The sequence below is a fragment of the Mandrillus leucophaeus genome, unplaced genomic scaffold (assembly GCF_000951045.1).
Source record: "Mandrillus leucophaeus isolate KB7577 unplaced genomic scaffold, Mleu.le_1.0 Scaffold484, whole genome shotgun sequence".
NCBI lineage: Eukaryota > Metazoa > Chordata > Mammalia > Primates > Cercopithecidae > Mandrillus > Mandrillus leucophaeus.
In genome coordinates, this window is record NW_012105187.1 from 679,906 (window position 1) to 701,426 (window position 21,521).

A 21,521-nucleotide genomic window follows, 5' to 3' on the forward strand; every position below is an offset into this window, starting at 1 on the left:
TGTGTGTGACATGAATAAAACATGCAGAAAATAAAGAGGATAATTCCAGGTACTGATAATACCATGAAAAAAGTGTCATGAGCATCAAACAGTAATTATCCAAATGTCTTCTTTTTAGTAGAAATCTAACCCCACGCACTGGGCCTCAGTCCATCTATCTCACAGAGAGGAAATCTTGCTACTACCATGAAAGCTTATCACATGCTCATGGCTGAAGGAGTTCTTCTGGAAAGCCAGAGCTGCTAAAAGGAACTTAGGGGATCCGTTCCTAAGTTCCTCTAAGATCCCTTAGAGGGCTAGAGGCTTCTTTCCCTCTTGGGGATGCCATGTTGATTAATGAAATTTTTGCTACTTAGCTTTAGGAAAAGGGCATTTCTTTTCTTTTCTTTCTTTCTTTTTTTTTTCTGAGACGGAATTTTGCTCTTGTTGCCTAGCCTGGAGTGCAATGGTGTGATCTTGGCTCACCACAACCTCCACCTCCCGGGTTCAAACAATTTTCCGGTCTCAGACTCCCAAGTATCTGGGATTACAGGCATGCCTCACCATGCCCAGCTAATTTTGTACTTTTAGTAGAGATGGGGTTTCTCTATGTTGGTCAGGCTGGTCTCGAACTCCTGACCTCAGGTGGTCCGCCTCCCAAAGTGTTGGGATTACAGGCATGAGCCACCATGTCCGACCTGTTTTCTTTGATCTTGTTAAAGGCTGCCATGTACAAAGATTTTCTTTTAATGTTGATCTGTTTTTAGAATATGGAAGAAGGCCTTGAAAGGCATCGTCATAAGCTCTATGTCAATATCCAGAAAATATTGTCTTGTTTTAGAATTCTAGCCTGTTTTGTTTGGTAGATGAGTCAGTCTACTGTAAATAAATATTTGTTGAGCACTTGTTTTGTGACAAGCACAGTGCCCTAGGAATTGCAGTGTTTTTCAAATTGTGGGTCACAGCTCCCTAATGTCATAAAATCAATTTAGTGAACTATAACCAGCATATTCGATCAAACGGAATGAAAACTAGAATATCAGATTGCATCATGTATAGTATTGCATTATTTTATCAAACCTGAGTTTCAATTGTGTATGTATGTGTGAGTTCAAGATTGCAATGTAAAGTGTCCTTTTTATTTGTGTCATGGTTAGAAAAGCTTGAAAAGCACTATTATAGAATATACCCAAAAGTATATATTCCTTGCTTTTGAATAAGTTAAACTTGTTGGGGCAAAGAAACATGAAAGAATAAATACTCAAGTAGTGAATTACAGTAAGTGCTATGTGTTCAGAAAAGTAAGATGATAATACAAGTTGATAGTGGCATGGATGGATATGGTGGAACTTGAACCAAACCTGGAAAGATGGATAGGGCTTGGAAGGAGTCAAGACTAGAGAATGGCTTAGGGGTGAGACATGGCATATGGATAATAAAGTTGGCAAGACTGGAACAGAGGTTTTAGTTTACACTAGAGAACTGTAGGATATGGTTTGGAGATAGAAAATGAAGCACAATTGTCCAGACTTATGGGTGCCTTGTGATAACATGCCTGAGGAGTGTGCATTAGATCAGGTGAGCTGCACAGATTCTTAAGCTGGGGAGTGATAATGATACAGGGTGGGTTTATAGAATACTTTCTATCTTCTTCCTAACTCCTCTTTAGTCATGGAACTCCTAAGGGAATTTCTTCTAGGTAGGTGTTGGATACTAAGTCTCTGGCGTCAGATCAAAGAGAGCCAGAAAGGACTTTGGCTGTTCTCCAGAATGTAAATAGAAAGGTAGAACAAGTCCCATTGTGGGTGCATGTGAAATACTCCCATGGAGGAGAACTGCAGTGCTGTCTGTTTGAAATATGGCAAAGACTGGATTGAAGAACATTTCTTCTGATATCACTGTTTAATGTTTGCTCTCAATGTAAAGGGAAAAGCAGATTAAAGGGCCCATGTTTTTGAAGTGCTGGGAACCTGACTGACCTACCTGAAATATGCTATGTAAATAATTTGTCGTGTGATCTCCTTACCCTCAAGACACCTTCACTGAATATGCTATCTACATAATTTATAAAACAGTTTCAAGCGTGATTGCAAAAAGTTTTTCCTCATTGGAAAGGGACATTTTGATATTTATCTGCCAAATTCTTTACTACTTTCCAATTAAAGATAAATTTAAAGAAGTTTCTGGAATGAAAATGTGCTTTAAGGGGAAGGTGATTTAACTAGAAAGAAGCTTTTTAAAAAAAGACTATTTAATGTATAACACTAAATACACCAATAATTTAGACTGACTTCTGATTGAAAGTTATGATTCTTTGTTGTGGCAGATTATCAAATGTTCTAAATTGAGACTATTCTAGGACATAGTTTTTAATCTAAGTCATATTAAATAAAGTTTATGGGGGCCCATTGTTTTAGACTAGCCTCTTGCACTAGGCCCCAGCAGACCAGACTAAACTAGAATGGAGTTGCTCATGCTAGGTACCACATAATTAAACTGAATTCTGAAACAACCAATTGTTTCAGATTCACAACAAACCAGTTAGAAGGAGCCCAGTTTACCTGGGCATAATAAGACGTCTCCTCTGTTTAACCCTAAAAGGAAAGTAACTTTTGAAACAGTCAACCTGCTTTTTGTTCTGTTTCTGCTTTTCTCAGACGTTTTTTGTCTATAAAACCAATTCCTCTGCTCAGCTCATTGGAATACTCAGTCTATTTTATAGAGTAAGATGTTGCTCAATTCTGGAATCACAAAAGCCAATTAAGACCTTTAAATTTGTTGTAAGTTTGTTTCTTAACAGTCATTAGAAAAAATAAGCAGATGCATCTAGGAGTGCAAGATTATTTACATGTAGTCCAGGGGAATTACATACATTTTAGCTACTTTGTAGAAGATATAATTTAATCAGGAACACAATAACATGTTCAAGCACAGCCCATGAGAGAGAAAGGGATATGAAGAACACTAACTTTGGTTTCTACGGGAGAGTGTGTAGAGTGTACATTCTTATTCCTTTGCAAAGAGGGTAGATGAATGAAAAATGAAGAAGGGGGTGTATTCGTTTATACTTACGAAGGCATCTGCTCACAATCAGTCGCTTGTAGAGAGAGTGCCAGCTGGCAGGGTACTTTCGTGATGTAAATTGTCCATCCGCTCAGAAGAGCAGAAGTACAAGGAGGCCTTGTGCGAAGGACTGAATTCCTACCCAGAGGACAAGGGAGGGAGATTCTTGTAGATATCTAAATGAGATCTACTTGCATTTTCCACTTTATTTGCGGTTTTCAACATGTCATTTTTCCTGCTGTCCCAGTTACGTTTACTATTTGACTTGAGTAATCAGTTTCCCCCTCTTCACTGCAACTGCTGCTTATTAAGCCTCTGCCTGGTGGGGGGAGGGTGGGTATGGGAGGGGGCACCGCTGGAAAAATGGTGTCACTTGTTCCAAGAGTGTTGTTTTCCTTGTCTTTCTGCTTCACTGGTTCATTTTTGTGAGCTGTATAAGAGCTAAAGGATATTATTACAGATTTTATTTTTTGAAATGCATCAAATCTCCATCCCCTCCCCTACCTGCTAATCTTTTTGCTTATTAAGAAAAGAAAGTACTTCTTTCTGTGAAATCATAGGTAATTCTAGGGGTATCAAATGTAATTGAATTAAATCTTATAACATTTCTGAATGGACTTCCTTCTGCTTTTTTTTCATGAGAGTAGAGGAAAAATTCAAACTTCCTTGGACCAAATTTTAAAACAGTATGCCCTGCAGAAGAAGAGGTTTTAGTAGAAATCCTTGTTTTTATATTCTTTCATTTCTTAGATCAGGAATCACCAAACTTTTTCTGTAAAAGGCCACTTAGTAAATATTTTAGGCTTTGCTGACCATGCAGGGTCTCCACAATTGCCCAACCCTGCCCTTGTAGCCAGAAAAGCAGTGATAAACAGTGTAAAGCGTTGTTTACAAAAATAGGTGGTGGGCTAGATTTAATCTGCCAGCTGTGGTTTGCCAGCCTCTGTCTTGGATTCTAAGCTACTTAAAGTGTGTCCTAAGGCTTGAGTCTGGAAGGAGGTTGGATCAGTGACCCAAGGAGTTTCCAAAGTGAAGAGAAAGCACGCCCTATACATAGTTGTGCATGTCGTGAGATCATTTAAAATCCAGAATATCAAGTCTGGACTTTTACAGTGTTTTTATAATTCTTCAATCTTACTCTTTCCCCATTCTCTCCTTCTTCTTTTCCCTCCCCTCCCCCAACTCCTTCCTCTTTCTTCTTCCCTTCCCTCTCTAATTACTATATGAACATCTGGCGCTTTGTACTTAAGCCCCCCTTTTAATATATATTTTTTAAATACCTAAAATTTCTTCTCTGAAAAATAAATATTTCTATGCTAGTCTGTAGCCAGCAGAATGTAACACCCTCCCTGAAAACGCCGACATTACCCGACACAGACTGGGATTAAACAAGTCTAGGCTTCTAGACAAAGAAGAAAAAGTGTTTTCTTATCTTTTTGAGTGTACTGAAGCAGAAGTTAACTCTTTGCTTTCAGTTGTGTCCCTTACCATTGAGAATCGCTGGTGGTCCTGTATCATTTTATTGTAGGAAGGAAGGGTGGACACCAGAGAGGGTGAGGAATTTGGTTTACAAGGAATCTTGACCAGTGCCTGCCTGTAAAGGATACCACTGTGAAATCCCCAGCAGTAGATAGGTTTTCTAAAAATCAAGTGTGTATTTCTACTTGCCTAGGATTTAGGGCCTTGTGAATGCATGTTGAATGATAGAGGAAATTGGCATGGAGGAAAATGTTGGGGAGTTTGGGCTCAGTTTGTACAGTCACCCCCAGACTTGGATGTGGAGTGAGTATCCCTGTTGACTTTAACATCTGTGTGTGTCTTAAAGAAGACTGCTGCTTTTCCGGTTTACTGCCTATGCATGCCTACAGTTGATGCATGGAATAAATTGCACCTTGAAATGTCTGACATGAAAATCAGAAGAACTTAAGTTCATTCCACAGAAGCCTTTTGTTATCCGATTCTTCAAAGAATGAGAACCAGGATGGAGAAGAGTTTATAGTAGGGAAGTATTTCTCAACTGTAATTATACATAAAAATTGTCTTTATAAAAATACCGAGTCTGGGGGCACATGTTCTGGGGATCTCCTAAGGGCTGTGTCACAGACCATAAAGTTTAAAAAGAGAAAAAAACACACAAGAGTTTGGGACCTCACCCAAAACCTTCCAAAATGGAACTTGTGGAGATGAGGCTCAACAATATGCATTTTCAAAAGCTCTGTGGGTGATGCTGGTAGCCAGTCTGGGACCTTACTGTGGGCCAGATGATGGGAACTACTGTAACAGGAAGACATAGACGTGAGCTGGCTCTAATGGAAAGGGACCTTCTAGAGCGCCTGTGGGTTTTGAACTGTTTGGGTACAGGTAACTCTTTTTAGTCCGGATACTTACAGTGATCCTGAAAATGTATATTATGCCTTTTCTGTTTAGGAAATCTTTGGGAAGGCTTTTTTAGAGAGCGTCTTTGTGGATGAAAGGGACTCTCTTGGACCCACTCCAGTCCAGTGATGCCACCAGAGAAAGTCCTCACTGTTCAGTAGAAACCCAGCTGCCCCACTGGATCCTTCCCATCAACACAATACATGATGTCTTCCCATCTTAAAAAGCAATTTGTTCTTGATCACCCCTTTCCCCCTCCCAGCTACCACCTCATTTCTTTATAGAAAAATTACTTAGTGGGCTGGGTGCAGTGGTTCACACCTATAATCCTAGCACCTTGGGAGGCCCAGATGGGAGGATTGCTTGAGGCCAGGAGTTCAAGGTTGCAGTGAGCTATGATAGTACCATTGCAGTCCAGCCTGGGCAATTTAGGGCTCTCCTCTGTCTCTAACAGAAAATAAATAAGAAAAATTACTTGGAAAATTGTTTTTATTACCTGTCTCCAGTGCCCCCTTCCCTTGTGCCCAGTATTCTCTCGGCTTTCATTCCTGTCAATTCTAACAAAACACTCAAGGTCAGACCTCCAGGTTGCCAAATCCAGTAGCCAGTGCTCAGTTGTCATCTTTCTTAGCATTTCAGGAGTATATGACAAAGTTCAGTTGATCACTCTCTTCTTCTTTTTAAAAGAAGCTTTTTAAAATTTGGCTTCTGGAATTCTACTCTTTTGGTATTCTTTCTACTTCAGTGGCTATTTCTCTCCGGTCTCCTTTGCTGGGTCCTCCCCATTTCCCCCGTTGCTAAAAGTTGGTATGTCCCGAGACCCAGTCTGTGTACCTCTTATCTATCTATATCCCTTCACTAGTTGTTTTCCTCTAATCCCATGGCTTTGAATACTAACTGTATGCTGATGACTTCCAGATTTCTCTCTCCTGCTGCGGCCTCTTCCTGAACTCCAGACTCGTATATCCTAACTGCTGAATTGATATTTTCACTTAGAGGTTTCATGGGCATCTTCAACTTACTATATCTGAAATTGAACTCCCAGTTTCTTACTCTCCATCCCTCCGTGACTGCTTCATCATTCCAATTGTATAAGGCAAAGCTTTCATGCCACATCCAGTCCATCACTAAAACTGGTTTGTTCCACCCTCAAAATATGTCCAAAATACCATTATTTGTTAGCTGGATTGTTGCAAAACTCCTCTAACTCATCTTCTTGTTTCTCTGTCATCCCCTCTGTAGTCTTTGGTAAGTACAGCAACCAGAGTCATCCTTTTGAAATACTAGTTAGAGCCTGTTACTCCTTTGTATAAAATTCTCCAGTGGGTTTCATCTCATTCAGAGTAGAAACCAAGTCTTACAGTGACCTACAAAACCCTCCATGTTGGCATCCCCTCCCCCTCTCAGCTTCTCTCACCTCATCTCCTAATACCTTTCCACCCTACTCACTGCTGCTTCAGCCGCACTGGCCTCCTCAGCACTCCCTGGAACTTGCCAGCATGTGCCTGCCTCAGGGTATTGCACTTGCCGTTCCTGGAATGCTCTTCCCCGAGATGTTGCACTGTTTTACTTCTTCAGGGCTCTGCTCAGGTATCACCTTATCCATGTCATGAGACCATCTCTGATAATGCTGAATTAAATAGGCTCTCCACAAACTTTCTATTCCCGCTTCATTTTTCACCATCATCTGACACACAGAATATTCATTTTTATTTTAAAATCTACCCCTTTCCCAGGCATGCTCCCTACTTCACTGTAAGTTCTACAACATTGAGACCTTGTCTTATTCTCTGCTAAGCCCCAGTGCCTAGAACAGGGACTGGCACATAGTAGGTTTTCAGTAAATGTTTGTTGAATGAATGGAAGAATTTGAACTTGAGTAATTATCAAGACCAGTCATAGCTATTAACCTTGATCTAATGGCTGGTTGTGGTAAGAAATTAATAAGCAGTTGTGAAAACTGAGAAAGCCATTTTAGTATGTAAGATATCTTATGGTATTTGTAATTTGTAATTATTTCCTCTTTTGAGGACAGATGCGAATAGTACATGATCTAGGGGAATTAGGGACCGAGTTTATTAGGAATGAAACTAAAGAATAAAAGGCACTCTAGCAAAATGAAGGATTAGAGTTTTTTGTTTGTTTGTTTGTTTGTTTGTTTGTTTTTTGAGACAGAGCCTTGCTCTGTCGCCCAAGCTGGAGTGCAGTGGTGTGATTTCAGCTCACTGCAACCTCTGCCTCCTGGGTTCAAGTGATTCTCCTGCCTCAGCCTCCTGAGTAGCTGGGAGTACAGGCATCCGCCACCACACTCAGCTAATTTATATATTTTTAGTAGAGATGGGGTTTCACCATGTTGATGAGGCTGGTCTCGAACTCCTGAACTAAGGTGATCTCCCACCTTGGCCTTCCAAAGTGCTGGGACTACAGGCGTGAGCCACCGCGCCTGGCCAGATTGGAGTATTTTAAATAGCACATCACAGTGGACTTATTAACTTCACTTAGCAGATAGTTGTTGAATAAAAAAAGTAAACTTTGGTCAACTTTTTGTGACTTTGTGGGATTATTGGAGTTGACCTTAGTCTATTACTATAGAATCTTGTTTTTTTAACTAGATGGTTTTCTCTTTTTTTAAAAAAAAAATATTTTTCACCCTTCTGTTACAGATAAAAGCCAAACTATAGCCAGCTTTCAATAGTATATGAATATCACAGAACAAGAAATAGCTTCCCATAAAATTATGGTGTCTTTTTCATATCTTAACAATTATACATTTCTAAAATATGGCTTATGTAGCTTATATTTAATTGTCTTTTTATTTATTTAGTGTTATAATTAACTTAGTTGCCTTCTTTGTAACTCTATTAAATCTTATGTCAGTCAAATCCCTGTAGTGGGAACTTTGTTCAGCAGAGTGAATGGATATTTTGCCTCAGCTTGCATGAGTAGGGGTGAATGCTGGCCTTGTTCCTTTAGCCCAGCTCCAGGACTTATTCATGCCTGTGGTCTACCACCATGAATTAGGTCTGGTATTGAGTCTTGGAAGCATGGGGTTTGGGTTAATAAGGCATATTCCCCAGTTCTTGGCTTAAAATTTCACTTGGGAATCTTATCTTTTTTGGTGAGTATGTCAAATAAAATGGCAAAGATATGCAGATCAGGATGAATTTATCATATGTTTTGATAGTGGAAAGTGTTTGTACCCTCTAACAGTGATTTGCACTTATTTGAAATTACTCTCCAAGGGTGTTTGACATTCTAGTGTTCAGTTAAGAATTCTCTCTGTATGCATGTAATGGCTGTTTTATGATCACATTTTAATTACCATGATTAGTCAATTTTGGCCCTTCAGTTTACTGAAGTGTATATGGCATTTTGGGGCATTGCAATTAGGTAATGCAAGCAGAAAGCTTTTATTTTTGAGAACTTCTACATTAGATTAGTGCTGTGATCTTATTTAACCATAGCACCAAGTAGTATTTTGAGGGTGATAGGGAAAGAGAAGTGTCTTTTTTGGCTTAAACTTTAATTTTGATACTTCATGGAAAAATCTAATTTCCATAGAGATTATGGGTTTATCTTCTCCAAAATCATACCGTCTATTTCAAAACTTTTGTTTTCCTCTTAGCTCCATAGTGATAATCATTCCATTATTTTTATAAATAGCTTTTGATATAGAATTCTGTTAGCTTTGAGAAATTCTAAAATATCTTCTCTTTTACCCACCTGCTTTGTTATATTTCACTGTGGCAACATAGAATTGAGACTTTCCATATTCTATCTCTGCTCGTCTTAGTGTGTCTTTCGGTTCTTAACAATGGCCCAAGTGTGATAGGAAGTGCTTATTGCCTGTACTCAGAAAACATGATTATTGAAGCCCTTGGTTCATTCATTTGAAAGGGATGCTTTCTCAAATTGTAAGTTCCATTGCATTTGTTGTCATAAATTTAGTTAGGAATTACTATTTTATACAAAGCTGTAAAGTTTACTTGTCTGCATTTTTAAGTTGTGCTGATCTAAATATACTTTCTAAGGGATTGTCCTCTTGCACTGTCGGCATTTGACTGATTGGCAAGGGGGAGGCAATGAAAAGGGAGTACAGAAATTTAGGGGAAAGGAACAGGATAATAAGTTTTTAAAAACAAACCATTTTAAAGATAAGTTTTAGCCAATAGAAACTAGCCCTTCTACAGGCAATAATGAAGAGTGAGTGTTTCAGCAACTAGAGTGACTGCACTGTACCAGATCATCTCAGTAGATTCCTTATGTGCTTCGTTGTTCTGTAGGGCTTTCCAATCGCCTGCCTGTGTCTGCTTGAGGATCCCACAGTCAGTATTAACTTGGCCTTGGGTCGTCTTAATCGGTGAGACTCTGTTTGTGCAATCCATCCGCTGAGGTGGAACAATAACAGCTGGTGTGCAGCTGGATGTGTTGCCTGGGAACTCTTGTTTCAGCCAGCAGTTATGCTAACAAAATTGAAAACATTTTCAAATAGTTGCTTTCTGTGACTACTGTTTGTGTTAACTGTTTGGAGAATCCCATTTAGTAGCCTAAACACACCCCATGTCTAATTGACTTTGTGCTACAACTTTATTAGTTTTATATTCCTAAAATCAAGTCTGGCTTCAAGGAGAGCATTCCTTTTCTGACTTCCAGAGAGTTAGCACATAAGAGCCAGTGGTGAACCAGTGACTCCTAATTTGATACTTTAGAATGAACTAGTTTTCTTTTTCTAATTCAAGCTGTGGAAGGGTATTTTGCAATTTTGTGAAATTCTATATGGCCATTGTCATTCATTACTAAACTCTAAAGGAGGTTATTTCACAAGATCCTTATGGAATTTTTCTGAGTAGCACATAACAGAGAAGCATTTATGTTCCCTAGCAGTCAGTGCTTCAATCCAATTCTAAGACAAGAAGAGTTTCTCCCCTATTCAGAGAGATTAGAAATACTTCACCACGTAGGAGGCTTAAGCAGAATTCCTTGGCTTGGTCCTACGTGAACAAAGGCTGGGTTCTCATTGTTGATGCGGCCTGTTCCCCTCCTCTCATTCCCTCAGCCAGCATGAACTGTAGGACCCAGAGCAGGAAGTATTGGTTAATTTTGTGTGCTTCATTCTAAACATCTGCCCTTGAGTTTTTTGTTTATGGAAGGGATGTGGCAGGGGGAGGAAGAGGGGCAGTAGAACACTCAGAAGCTAAACATTTTCTTGGTGGTGTGTATATCCATGGTTAGTCTTCATGTGCGTGAACATGGGGTGAGGGGTGGAAGATGTTCTGGTTGAATAGTTGCTGGAATACATCCAGAAATGCACTTACTGTTTTCCTTAATTGTTTGGCTTGGCTACTTTACCTTAAAGCCATACTGTCTACTTTGACTTGCTCCCACAGTGTGATGATAATTTAGTAGTGTCATCGGACTGGAAATTAGAAGATCTGGTCCTGTTTTCTATTCATCTACCTGTTAACTGAATCTTCTTACTTTGTCAATTGTGAAATGAGTAGGATGGACAGAGTAGGAAAGTATGGTGAGAGAGACGACATGGTAACCCTCCAGTGGAGTTATTTAACAGAATAAGAAGCTCCTTAGTGTTCCAGTTCTGGTTGTAGTTAATTCCAGATAACACACATACCTCGCACTTTGACCCCTCTATTCCATTTTCTGTATTTGCCTTCTTATTTATCCAGACTGGATTCCAAATTCCTTGAAGCAACTTTGGTCCCCTTGTCTTCTTGTTTTTCTGTTATATTGGCAGTGCGGATGCTGAATGCTGCAGTGGAAATCACACTTCCACAGAGATGTTCCACAAAGGCATGGCCTTCTGCTGTCTTTTTAGCCACCTGGTCTCTGCCCAGTAAGCCTTCTTTTTTCTAGTCAGCTATCTTTGCTGGACTTCACAGTGGCTATTAAGCAGAATTTTTTGGCTTGGTCCTACGTGAACAAAGGCTGGATTCTCATTGTTGATGCGGCCTGTTCCCCTCCTCTCATTCCCTCAGCCAGCATGAACTGTAGGACCCAGAGCAGGAAGTATTGGTTAATTTTGTGTGCTTCATTCTAAACATCTGCCCTTGAGTTTTTTGTTTATGGAGGGGATATGACTTTACAGGCTACACTCTGTTCAAATATTCCCCACCCAACGTTACTCCCTGACTTTGCCGCCAGTCATTAGCAGGTATCCTTGAATTTTCGCTACACAGAAAAAAAGTCATTGGTAGAACTCGAATTTCAACTTCTGTCCCTTAAAACCTGCAAAGTCACTTTGCATATGTACCCAGACAGAGAGCAAAGAGGCAGGTTTCTTTCTGTAGAGAACCAGTCTCCCAACAAACATGGAATCCCGTTCTTGTTTTCCAGCTTGTTTTTCACCTTTCGCTCTCTGCTGACTCAAGTACAACAGTGTTTAATACACGTTCATCTCTACTATCAGAAAACAAGAAAGAAAAAAAGATAAGTCTTTCCTTGGCCCTGTAACCCTTCCAAATATCATCTTCCCCTCCTTCTCCTCTTCTTTAGCCGGACCACATGGTAGATTAACTACACTCACTGTGTCTGCTTGCTGTCCATTCTGAATAATTCCTTTTTTTTTTGAAAGGGAGTCTCGCTCTGTCGCCTAGGCTGGAGTGCAGTGTCGTGATCTCGGCTCACTGCAGCCTCCGCCTCCTGGGTTCCAGTGATTCTCCCACCTCATCCTCCTGAGTAGCTGGGATTACAGGCGCACACCACCACCCCCGGCTAATTTTTTGAATTTTTAGTAGAGATGGGGTTTCACCATGTTGGCCAGGCTAGTCTCGAACCCCTGACCTCAAGTGATCTGCCTGCCTCAGCCTCCCAAAGTGCTGGGATTACAGGCGTTAGCCACCACGCCCGACCCATTCTCAATTCCAACCACTGCCATCCTGTCCCTGGAACTGCTTTTGGTATAGCTGCGACCTCTGTGGCTTGAAGCTGATGAATACTTCTTAGTCAGTATCTTACTTGACTCTCCTAGCATATTTGAACCCTGTTGATTTCTCCCTCCTCGAAACTGTCTTTCCTTGGCTTCTGTGACATTTTTATTCTTTTACTTGCCTTCTTCCGTCTGGCTGGCCCTTCATAGCCTCCTCTGTCATCTTCCTCTGTGTGTGCTGTGAACGTTTGTGCACCTTAGGGTGGTCTCAGAAGTCAGCTTTCACGCAACACGCTTACTCCATGGGCTTGAACTGTACTCAAGTCTCCAGTGTCCATCTACATACCAGTGAGTCCCAAGTCTCTGTTTCTAACTCAGATATCTCTCTTGACCTGTCAAACTGCTCACATCCAGCTCCCTACAGACATTTCCTCATCTACATGACCTGCAGGCATCCCCAAACTAGTGTATCTGAAACTGAATTCATCTTTCCATCCTGCCCCTGCGCCTGCCTCCAGTCCTGCCCACTCTTCTCTGTTCTCTATTCAGTGAATAGTACTACCCTCCACTTGGTTCATTTTAAACTAGAAAGCTGAATGTTATTTTTAATGCTTCCACCTCATGGAATGGGAAAAAGCAACTTTGACAGTGAAACAGGGTACTGACAGTGACAAGTGAGGAGGCCTTCAAAAGCAGCTCCCTATCGCTTTGTAGTGCATCAGTTACTAAGTTACTGTTGAAAACGGCTTCCTACACCTCACTTAGGTGCATTCATTTCTCTCCATTCCTCTGTTCCCATTCTTCAGCCTCTGTCATCTTCCCTGGATTACTGCCACATCTTGACCTCCCCATCTTCGTTCCTGTCCCTTCCAACCTAATCTCCACACTAATCTTTCTAAAAATCAAACCTGGTCATGTATTTTCTGGTTTAATGCCTTCAGTGGCTGGCCATTACTTTTAAGGTAAAGTTGCTCCTTAAACATGACCGTAGCCTGGCGTGCTCTGCTCCTTGTTTGCCTCATCTCCAGCCACTTTCTAGTTCTAGCTACCCTAGACAACTCTAATTCCTCCAGTGATCACTCCTCTGTGTTTTCTGGGCTTTCATACATGCTATTTCATGTGCCTGGACGATGGGTCCCTGTTTGCTTAACTCATTCTAAGCATTCCTCACGTCTTGGATTTAGATGCCTCTTCCTCTAGAAAGCATTTCTTGAACTTGTAAATCTGGGTTAGATGATCTTCTCCATGCTTTCCAAACATGATGCACTTCCCCTGTCATGGAATCATCTCATGATGATTTGTAAATTGCAGCTGTCTGTATGCGCTGTTGGGTTGATACAACTCTGAGGACAGTGCACATGGCTCTCTTGTCCTGGAGGTGTGTGAGCCTCCATACAGACTGCCACAGAGCTCCCTCATTTCCAGCTGTGGCTGTAGGTTGTCATGAGAAAGGTAGCCCTGAAAATGAAGCTCAGTGCCAGCAAGGCCAGGCCAGCACCTGCAAAGTAGACTGCATCAGAGTTTAATGCTAGCATAATTGCTTTCTGGACATTTTGCTACTTGTGGCTGTGCGTCTGTGCCTGCAGCAAGAGACACATGCCTGGTTCTTTCCGAGTGTGGCTTTGTAGTATAGATGTTGATTGGAACACAGGATGCCTTGATTGATTCTACTTTCTCTCCTTTGGCCCAGTCAGTTGCCATTGGGTTGCTAAAGAACAATGAGATATCAGAAAGATAGAAAATAGAGAAGCAAGGATAATCTGTGATCTACAGACTAGTGAGTGAGCCTTTGAACAATCCAGGCCACTTACCCATGAGTAAAATTACTTTAACCATTCTGGAATGTCTTAGATAGTGAGTCTCTGGAATGCCACAGATACTGTACTATAACCTCGCCCTCATTCAAAGGTGATGTCTTGACATTTTTGACGGAATAAAGAGATACAGGTAAAACTTGCATTCTTTTAACAGGAAGTGTGTAAACTGTATTTTGTGTGACCTCTGTCTAGGCAAAATGCACTGCATCCTAGATAGAATATTCATGTTTGTATAATATCCTTTGGTAATTGTATCAGGAATAGTCAGGTCCTTTTGTGTGAACATATTCAGAATCCCAGTTCAGGAATGTTCTTTATAAACCCCATTGTGATAATGCCTTATATTTGTATCGAATTTTACAATTAGTCAAGTATGTGTAGATCTTAGTTTGACCTTCCAGCAACTCTCGAAGTAGGTGGGGCAGGGATTGTCATCATTTTTACAAAGAGAAAATGGCAGAGCAGAAATCATATGGTTAGTGAAGGAGGGAGGCAGGATCTGAACTCAGGTCTCAAAATGCCCAGTCCTGTGTTCTTTCTGTCATGCCACATGGCTTTGTGTTGAAGCTAAGGTGTGCGCAAGTATGTTTCATGTATGTGAGGGACAGTTAATCCAGCCTCCTTTAAGATCTGGGCCAGTTGAGAAATCGTCAGATATGGCTCTTCCTGTCAGTATATTATAGAGAACGCTCAGTTGAAGAATGTGGCCTGGACACATAGCTTGCATAGGCTTTCTGCTCTTTTCCTCCCTGAATTGACCACACCCACTTAGTCCCAGATCCAGCAACAGGATAGCAGCAGGCCCCACCCCACACAGAGGCAGAGCCGCACTGTATTGCACTGAGTGCAGGAGAGGAGAGAGGGGGACTCCAGTCAACAGCCAGAGAGAGACATAGCGGGGTCCAGGCCACACGTGAGGAATCGCTCCTTGTCTCTCAGGGACTAGTGGGTATGAGGAACTGAAAGTGACAGAAGTCTCTCCTCAACACTTCTGAGAGCACAGAAGTTGCTGTTCTGTGGGTTTTGTAGGAGAGGGTTAGGATGGTTCTTGAATTAATTGGCTTAGGGAGGAAAAAAACTGTAAGCTCCTCAAGTGCAAGGATCCCTGTGTCTAACACATTCCGTTCCCTGATGTATATAGCATAGAGCTGAGCATAGATTTGTGCCTAACAAGTTCTTGTTGACCAAACTGAGATCTTCACTATAACATAGAAGTAGCAAAGTATAGATATTGTTAGAGATAGCAGGACCCAATGTGTGAATGAATGGTGTTTGTTTCTTTTACCCATGTGAAGACACACTGGCTGGCAACGAAGCCATCCTGACCATAAGACCACACTCTGGCTTTTGCAGTGAACTGTCTGCCCCAGTGACTGCTGTCTTTTCCTCTCTGCTCGGAGCTCATTTCTCATATATTCGCTTTTGAACATATTCAAACAACCTCTTTAGACCTCCTTTCTACCTTTCTCTTTTTTCCCCCCATTTCATTGTTCATCTACTGAAGGAATTTTTTATTCTTCTTTCTTATTCTACTCCCTGCTATGTCTCTCAAACACTGTCCTCCCGTCTTCAAATGTCTGTATCTTAACCTGGTAGATAAGTAGAAGAATAGTGCTGATTATATTCTTCCTGCATCAAGAGTAACATTACAGTTAATAGAGAATAAGGTTTTTTTAAAGTCTTAAAGGGTCTGGAGACCCATTTAGAAAGTCAGCATATATTTGCTTTTGTATCTTTTAATTAAGCTTTTACTGAAGTACCAGCATTAAGAATAAATGTGCTTTTAATTCAATTTTAGTTTTAATTAATAGTATAAGTACAGTACTAACATATGCCACCAGTTTTCATTGCACACAAAATTTCCACAACGCACCTCACGACAGGCCTTTATGAGCCAATTTATGGACCCAACTGCCATTTGTCATTTTGTGGGAAAATATGTAGTTTTCTGTTTTAGAATAGCCTGTCTTCTTGGTTTAATGTGTACAAGGTGATTTGTATCCTTTGTCAAGTTCTAAACTAAGCTGGGAATATAGGGCATTTCTTTGCTTCATACATATGACTTACGACCTTCGATGTGTTTGTCCCACAGGAAAAGCTTTTGACATCACCTATGTGCGTCTCAAGTTCCATACCAGCCGCCCAGAGAGCTTTGCCATTTACAAACGCACGCGGGAAGATGGGCCCTGGATTCCTTACCAGTACTACAGTGGTTCCTGTGAGAACACCTACTCCAAGGCAAACCGCGGCTTCATCAGGACAGGAGGGGACGAGCAGCAGGCCTTGTGTACTGATGAATTCAGTGACATTTCTCCCCTCACTGGGGGCAACGTGGCCTTTTCTACCCTGGAAGGAAGGCCAAGTGCCTATAACTTTGACAATAGCCCTGTGCTGCAGGTAAGTTCTCACAGATTGGCCTGAAGCCAGCTAGTTCTATAACGTGAAGTGCGGGAAGATTATTGTAGCGGGGCCTGTGTTCCCACTTCTGAGGTACCGGGTCAGAGTAGAATACTTGAGCAACACAGACAGAGAGCTTGATTCTGCTCTCTGTGTACTATTAATAAGTAAAGGAAAGTAGTTTTGTTCCTGCTGCCTGGTTGATGTTTGTTCTTATGCACTTGCAGGTCTATTCTAGGATGTAAACTTTACACATTTTTTAAAAAGTCAAACAATTTTAACGGTAGTCTCTGTATCTGAGGTGGAAACATTTTCCTTCCGACCTTTTGAAGAGAACATTTGACCTAATTACCCAGATTTCTTGAATCTTTTCTTACCTATTTTTTGATTTGACAAAATAAAAAGTATTTTTTAAAATTAGCAAAGGGAAACAGTTGAAGCAAGATATTTACACATTTTTACACAGGAAAATCTTGATTAGGTTTGTCTGGCACCACTGCCTATCATTAAAGAAACTCCTCATCACCTAAAAGGATGGATGTTAGTAACAGGATATTAATTTAGGTACCCATAACATTGTACTTAAACACTGTGATAGAAACATTTCCCTGTTTGAGAAGGGTTTATTTGTCCTCATGAATTCTACATGCATATTCCTCATACACCATAATACAGAATTCTTCTGTGTTGCTCAGATTTCTGCGAACTTTTCATATGTCCCGGCTATTTGATGATGGAAAAGCTGATGAGCCTCATGCTGTACTCAGTACTTTAACACAGAATTGGAGATGCTGCTGCATATGGCTGAAGTCAACAAACACATGGGGATAGCCTATATTAGTTGACTGCAACAAGATAGTCTGATCATGGGTTTTCAAATGCTGTGTACATTATGTGAAAAGCTGTTGTGATTTCTCAGTGGGAAATACCCCATTTTTCTAGGGTTTCTAATTTGGATCTTCTTATTCTTTCTCTCCATTATTATGTTCAGGGACTCTCTTTCTAATTGTATGGTTTTGGACAGTGACAAAAGATAAGAATGTATTTTTCTGTAGGTCTAGTTTCCCCCCTTCCATTGTGTTTCTGTAAGTTGCTGGGAGAGCATGAATGTGAAAGCTGTTGGTAAACTCTGAGGTTATAGTGAGCAATGAGTGTTCTTGCCAAGGCCTTGCAAAAAAGTGTTTCTTGCGATGGAGATAAGTTGTGTTCAAAATAAATGACAGAGAGGATAGCTGATTTTGACAGATGAAAAAGCAGGGCCAGGCACAGTGGCTCATGCCTGTAATCCCAGCACTTTGGGAGGCCGAGGCAGGTGGATCACTTGAGGTCAGGCGTTCAAAACCTACCTGACCAACATGGTGAAACCCTCTCTCTACTAAAAATACAAAAAAAAAGTTAGCCAGGCATGGTGGTAGGTTCCTGTAATCCCAGCTACCCTGGAGGCTGAGGTAGGAGAATCACTTGAACCCGGGAGGTAGAGGTTGCAGTGAGCAGAGATCATGCCACTGCACTCCAGCCTGGGCAACAGAGTGAGACTCCATCTCAAAAAAGAAAAAAAAAAAAAGAAGAAAGAAAAGAAAAAGCAGAAGACTGAATGCCCAGTGGAGAGGTGACCTTACAAATACTTTTTAAGTTGATCAGTTAGCAATCATTTGCCAGACTTCTTTCTTTCCTACAGCAAATTATTGCATTTTCCTGTCCTGATGAGGCAACAATAGAAAGAACAGTGTAGTCAATAGGAAAATGCAGTAATACAAAGTTGTAACTGTGGTTTTCTGGCACCTTTGCTAACTGTACACCTGCTCTGCCTGTCTTGAGCCATTTCCCCAACTGTAGGAATTGTGATGTTTGTTGCTCTTTATGCCATAGAAACTCGTGAAACTATAAGAGGTGATGAGACTATGTGTGGTAAAAATGCTATGGGTTATGACCTGGCATTAAAAAAAATTTGCTATGGGCATCTGCATAGACGTGGTCAGTCTATTTCATTATGGAGTAACATTAATTATGTGTCTCTGGATGTAAGAGCTCTGTCTCTGATATCCAGTTGCCAAAGAAGTTGAGCTAATTTGACTTTTAGCTGATCTGACAATGAGAGGGAACTCCCACCTCTCTCCCTCTCTTCATTGTTCCCTGAACCTCCCTGCAGAAGCTGTAATCTCCCAGATGGGGAAGGAGACCCTTCTTGGTTTCACCCTATTATAAGTATTACTAAGCATGTATCGATTTATGATAATAATTTACGTTTATTGAAGCACTTACTGTAGCATACTATAATGTGACAAGCACTGTTCTAAGCCTTTTGATTTTCTACCTCAGTTAACCCTCACAGTAACTCTGTAAGGTAGATACTTTTATTGTCTCCGTTTTACGGGTGAGGAATCAGAGGCCCAGAAAGGACGTAACTTGCCTCAAATCACACAGTTTAACTGGCAGAACTGGGATTCAGAATCTGCAGGGTCTAGCTCCAGGGTCTGTTCTTTAAAGATGCCCATTAGGAAGAAAAATGGCTTAGCTTTTTGAGAAGCTCTTATTCAAAGAGAGCTGTGATAAGGTTGAAGCCTGTAAAAGATATAATAAGCACTAAACACAGAGATATGTTTAGCTATTTACATTACAGACGACTAAAATATTCCTACCGTTGTGGCTGTGAGTAGGAGTTGTTATTGGAGTTCCAAGTTTGGATATGGTGAAATCATCGTCTCTTCTCCTTTCTAATTATACTTGAAGGCTTTGTGGAGATTAGCTTTTATGAGCTCTCCATGTTGTTCTGTATGCCAGGTATTTGGTGTGGCTTAAGGCAGTGGTTCCCAATCAAGGCTGTGCCTCCCAGACTCACCTGCAGCTTTCTGAAAACATAGATGTCTGCACCTCTGCACTTGCTTGTTACGTCTCCAAAGGTGATTTTGTTGTGCAGTCCCTAGGAAGGACTTAAAATGGAAATGCTATCTTTGAGTGGTTATATGTAATACACCACCCCAAAACCTAATGGTTTTAGATAACTGTGATTTATGATTTCTCATGATTCTGTGTTAGCCTGGGTCACTTCGCCTGACAGGTCAGCTGGGGCCTAGGTCTCTGTCTCCCTGTGGTCTTCTATTATCAGGAGGCTAGACCAGGATTTATACCACAGTGTAAGTGATCTGGGAGGGTGAGTCCCTGTGCACAAGTACTTATCAAGCCTCTGCTTATGTCACATTTGTTGATGTACCCACGGCTGAAACCAGTCACACACCCAAGCCTAGAGTCAGCATAGAAAGAGACTGCACTGGGTGTGGGCCCTAGCAGACATTATTCACTGGGATCATTAGCATAGCATTCTACCACACATGTAAATATCTGCCTAAAATTAGCTCAGTGTAAGGGCTTAGATCTCATAAAACCTAGGGAAAAACTCTACAGCCCCCATTCTTGTCCTCTGCCATTATGGTATACCTACCAACTTGACAAGTTGTGGTTTCTTCAAATTCATTCATTCACGTAGCAAATAATAGTTTGCATACCTCCTGCATGCTAGGGAAATTGCAGTGGACAAAACAGAAGTTTCCTGCCCTCATGGTACTACTTACAGTGTGGTGGGAAGGGTAGGGTGTGTGTGAAAAAAGACAATGTAAATAAAGTGAGAGTGGGAAATAGGAAGTTGGGGAGGGGTAGCAATGTTAGATAAGGTGGCCAGGGAAGGCCTCAGAGAGAAGGTGATATTGTAGGGAGGGTCAAGACAAACACAGACAACATCCTATTGGTTCAAGCCTATGTAATGATTTATTAGCAAGTACTTGGGCATCTCCCTCAGATCTGTCAGTAGTGGTTTGGGTTGGCAGGGAGGAATAGATGCTATAACATGGGCAGGGGCAGGCAATGACCAGCATCTCTGATCCAAGTGTGGTGCTCCATGAGCTCTGAGTTGGTATCCCTGATTGTATTTGGGGTGCGGATGCAGGATGGAGGGAAGGGGCATGTGTATTGAGTCCCTAATGTATGCTGCACATTATATTTTAAGCCTCTCAGCAGCCTTGCAAAGAAATTTGTTATTATCCTTGTGTTTTGAGACTCTGAGTAGTACAGTAACAAATCAAAGAAGGGAAGAGTCAAGAAGGAGAAAAATATTAGAAAATTAAAGAAGTCATTGAATATTATAATAGATTGAGTGCTAGAAGAGGGCGTAAGCTAAATGATAAGTTAGTGATTGAGAACATTTTGTCATGTTTATATCATTTTCAGTCCTTCCACTTCTCTTTTGTGTTTCTATTTTTGCTTCCTGACAGGAATGGGTAACTGCCACTGACATCAGAGTAACTCTTAATCGCCTGAACACTTTTGGAGATGAAGTGTTTAACGATCCCAAAGTTCTCAAGTCCTATTATTATGCGATCTCTGATTTTGCTGTGGGTGGCAGGTAAGTAAACTATTAAATTAGTCTTGAAAGTGTTTGGAGCTTTTCGTAGAGGTGAATCTAGCAACTTGTTTACAACTGTGTTAATACCGTTGTTAGATGTTTTCTCTACCAAGAATAGGAGCGACAGTCCTTCCTGTGTGATCGTGCTTAGCTAGAAAGACAGATAGCAGCCTAGGATATTTTCACTGTCAGATCTCGTTCTGGAAACTAAGCATGTAGATTTTCCAAAACCTTGTCAAGTCCACACACTTAGTGAATTCTTATTGACAATTTAAGTACAAAGGCACTGTGAAGCACTTGAGGAAGGGTAAGACTCACCTTATCCTACTGAGAAGTCCTGACCTTCTCGGATCTTACAAATGAACAGGGTAGGAGATGTATGAATATGTGAAAACTGAAATACTGGTGGTCACCTGTTTTTTAAAAATAGATAAAGCAGCAGTAGAATAGATGCCACATATCAAGAATGATTCAAAACTGCCGGGCTAGAGAAGCAGATGGCATCTGAGCTGGGTCTTGAAAGCTTTGGATAAGGAAGGGGAGGATGCCTTGGTTGAATGCAAGAGGATGGACATGTCATAAGCAGAAGTTTAGAGATGGGAGAGTAGAA

At 41.0% G+C, this 21,521-nt stretch overlaps 1 protein-coding gene across 1 annotated transcript in view; it reads left to right on the top strand.

Moving 5' to 3' along the window:
• Positions 1-21,521, top strand: part of LAMC1 (laminin, gamma 1 (formerly LAMB2)) — a 132,706-nt gene that overhangs the window by 68,360 nt on the left and 42,825 nt on the right. The window contains exons 2-3 of the mRNA XM_011995332.1: positions 16,211-16,515; positions 20,781-20,911. Of these exons, the coding sequence (XP_011850722.1) occupies positions 16,211-16,515; positions 20,781-20,911 (436 nt within the window). The remainder of the gene's footprint in view (positions 1-16,210; positions 16,516-20,780; positions 20,912-21,521) is intronic.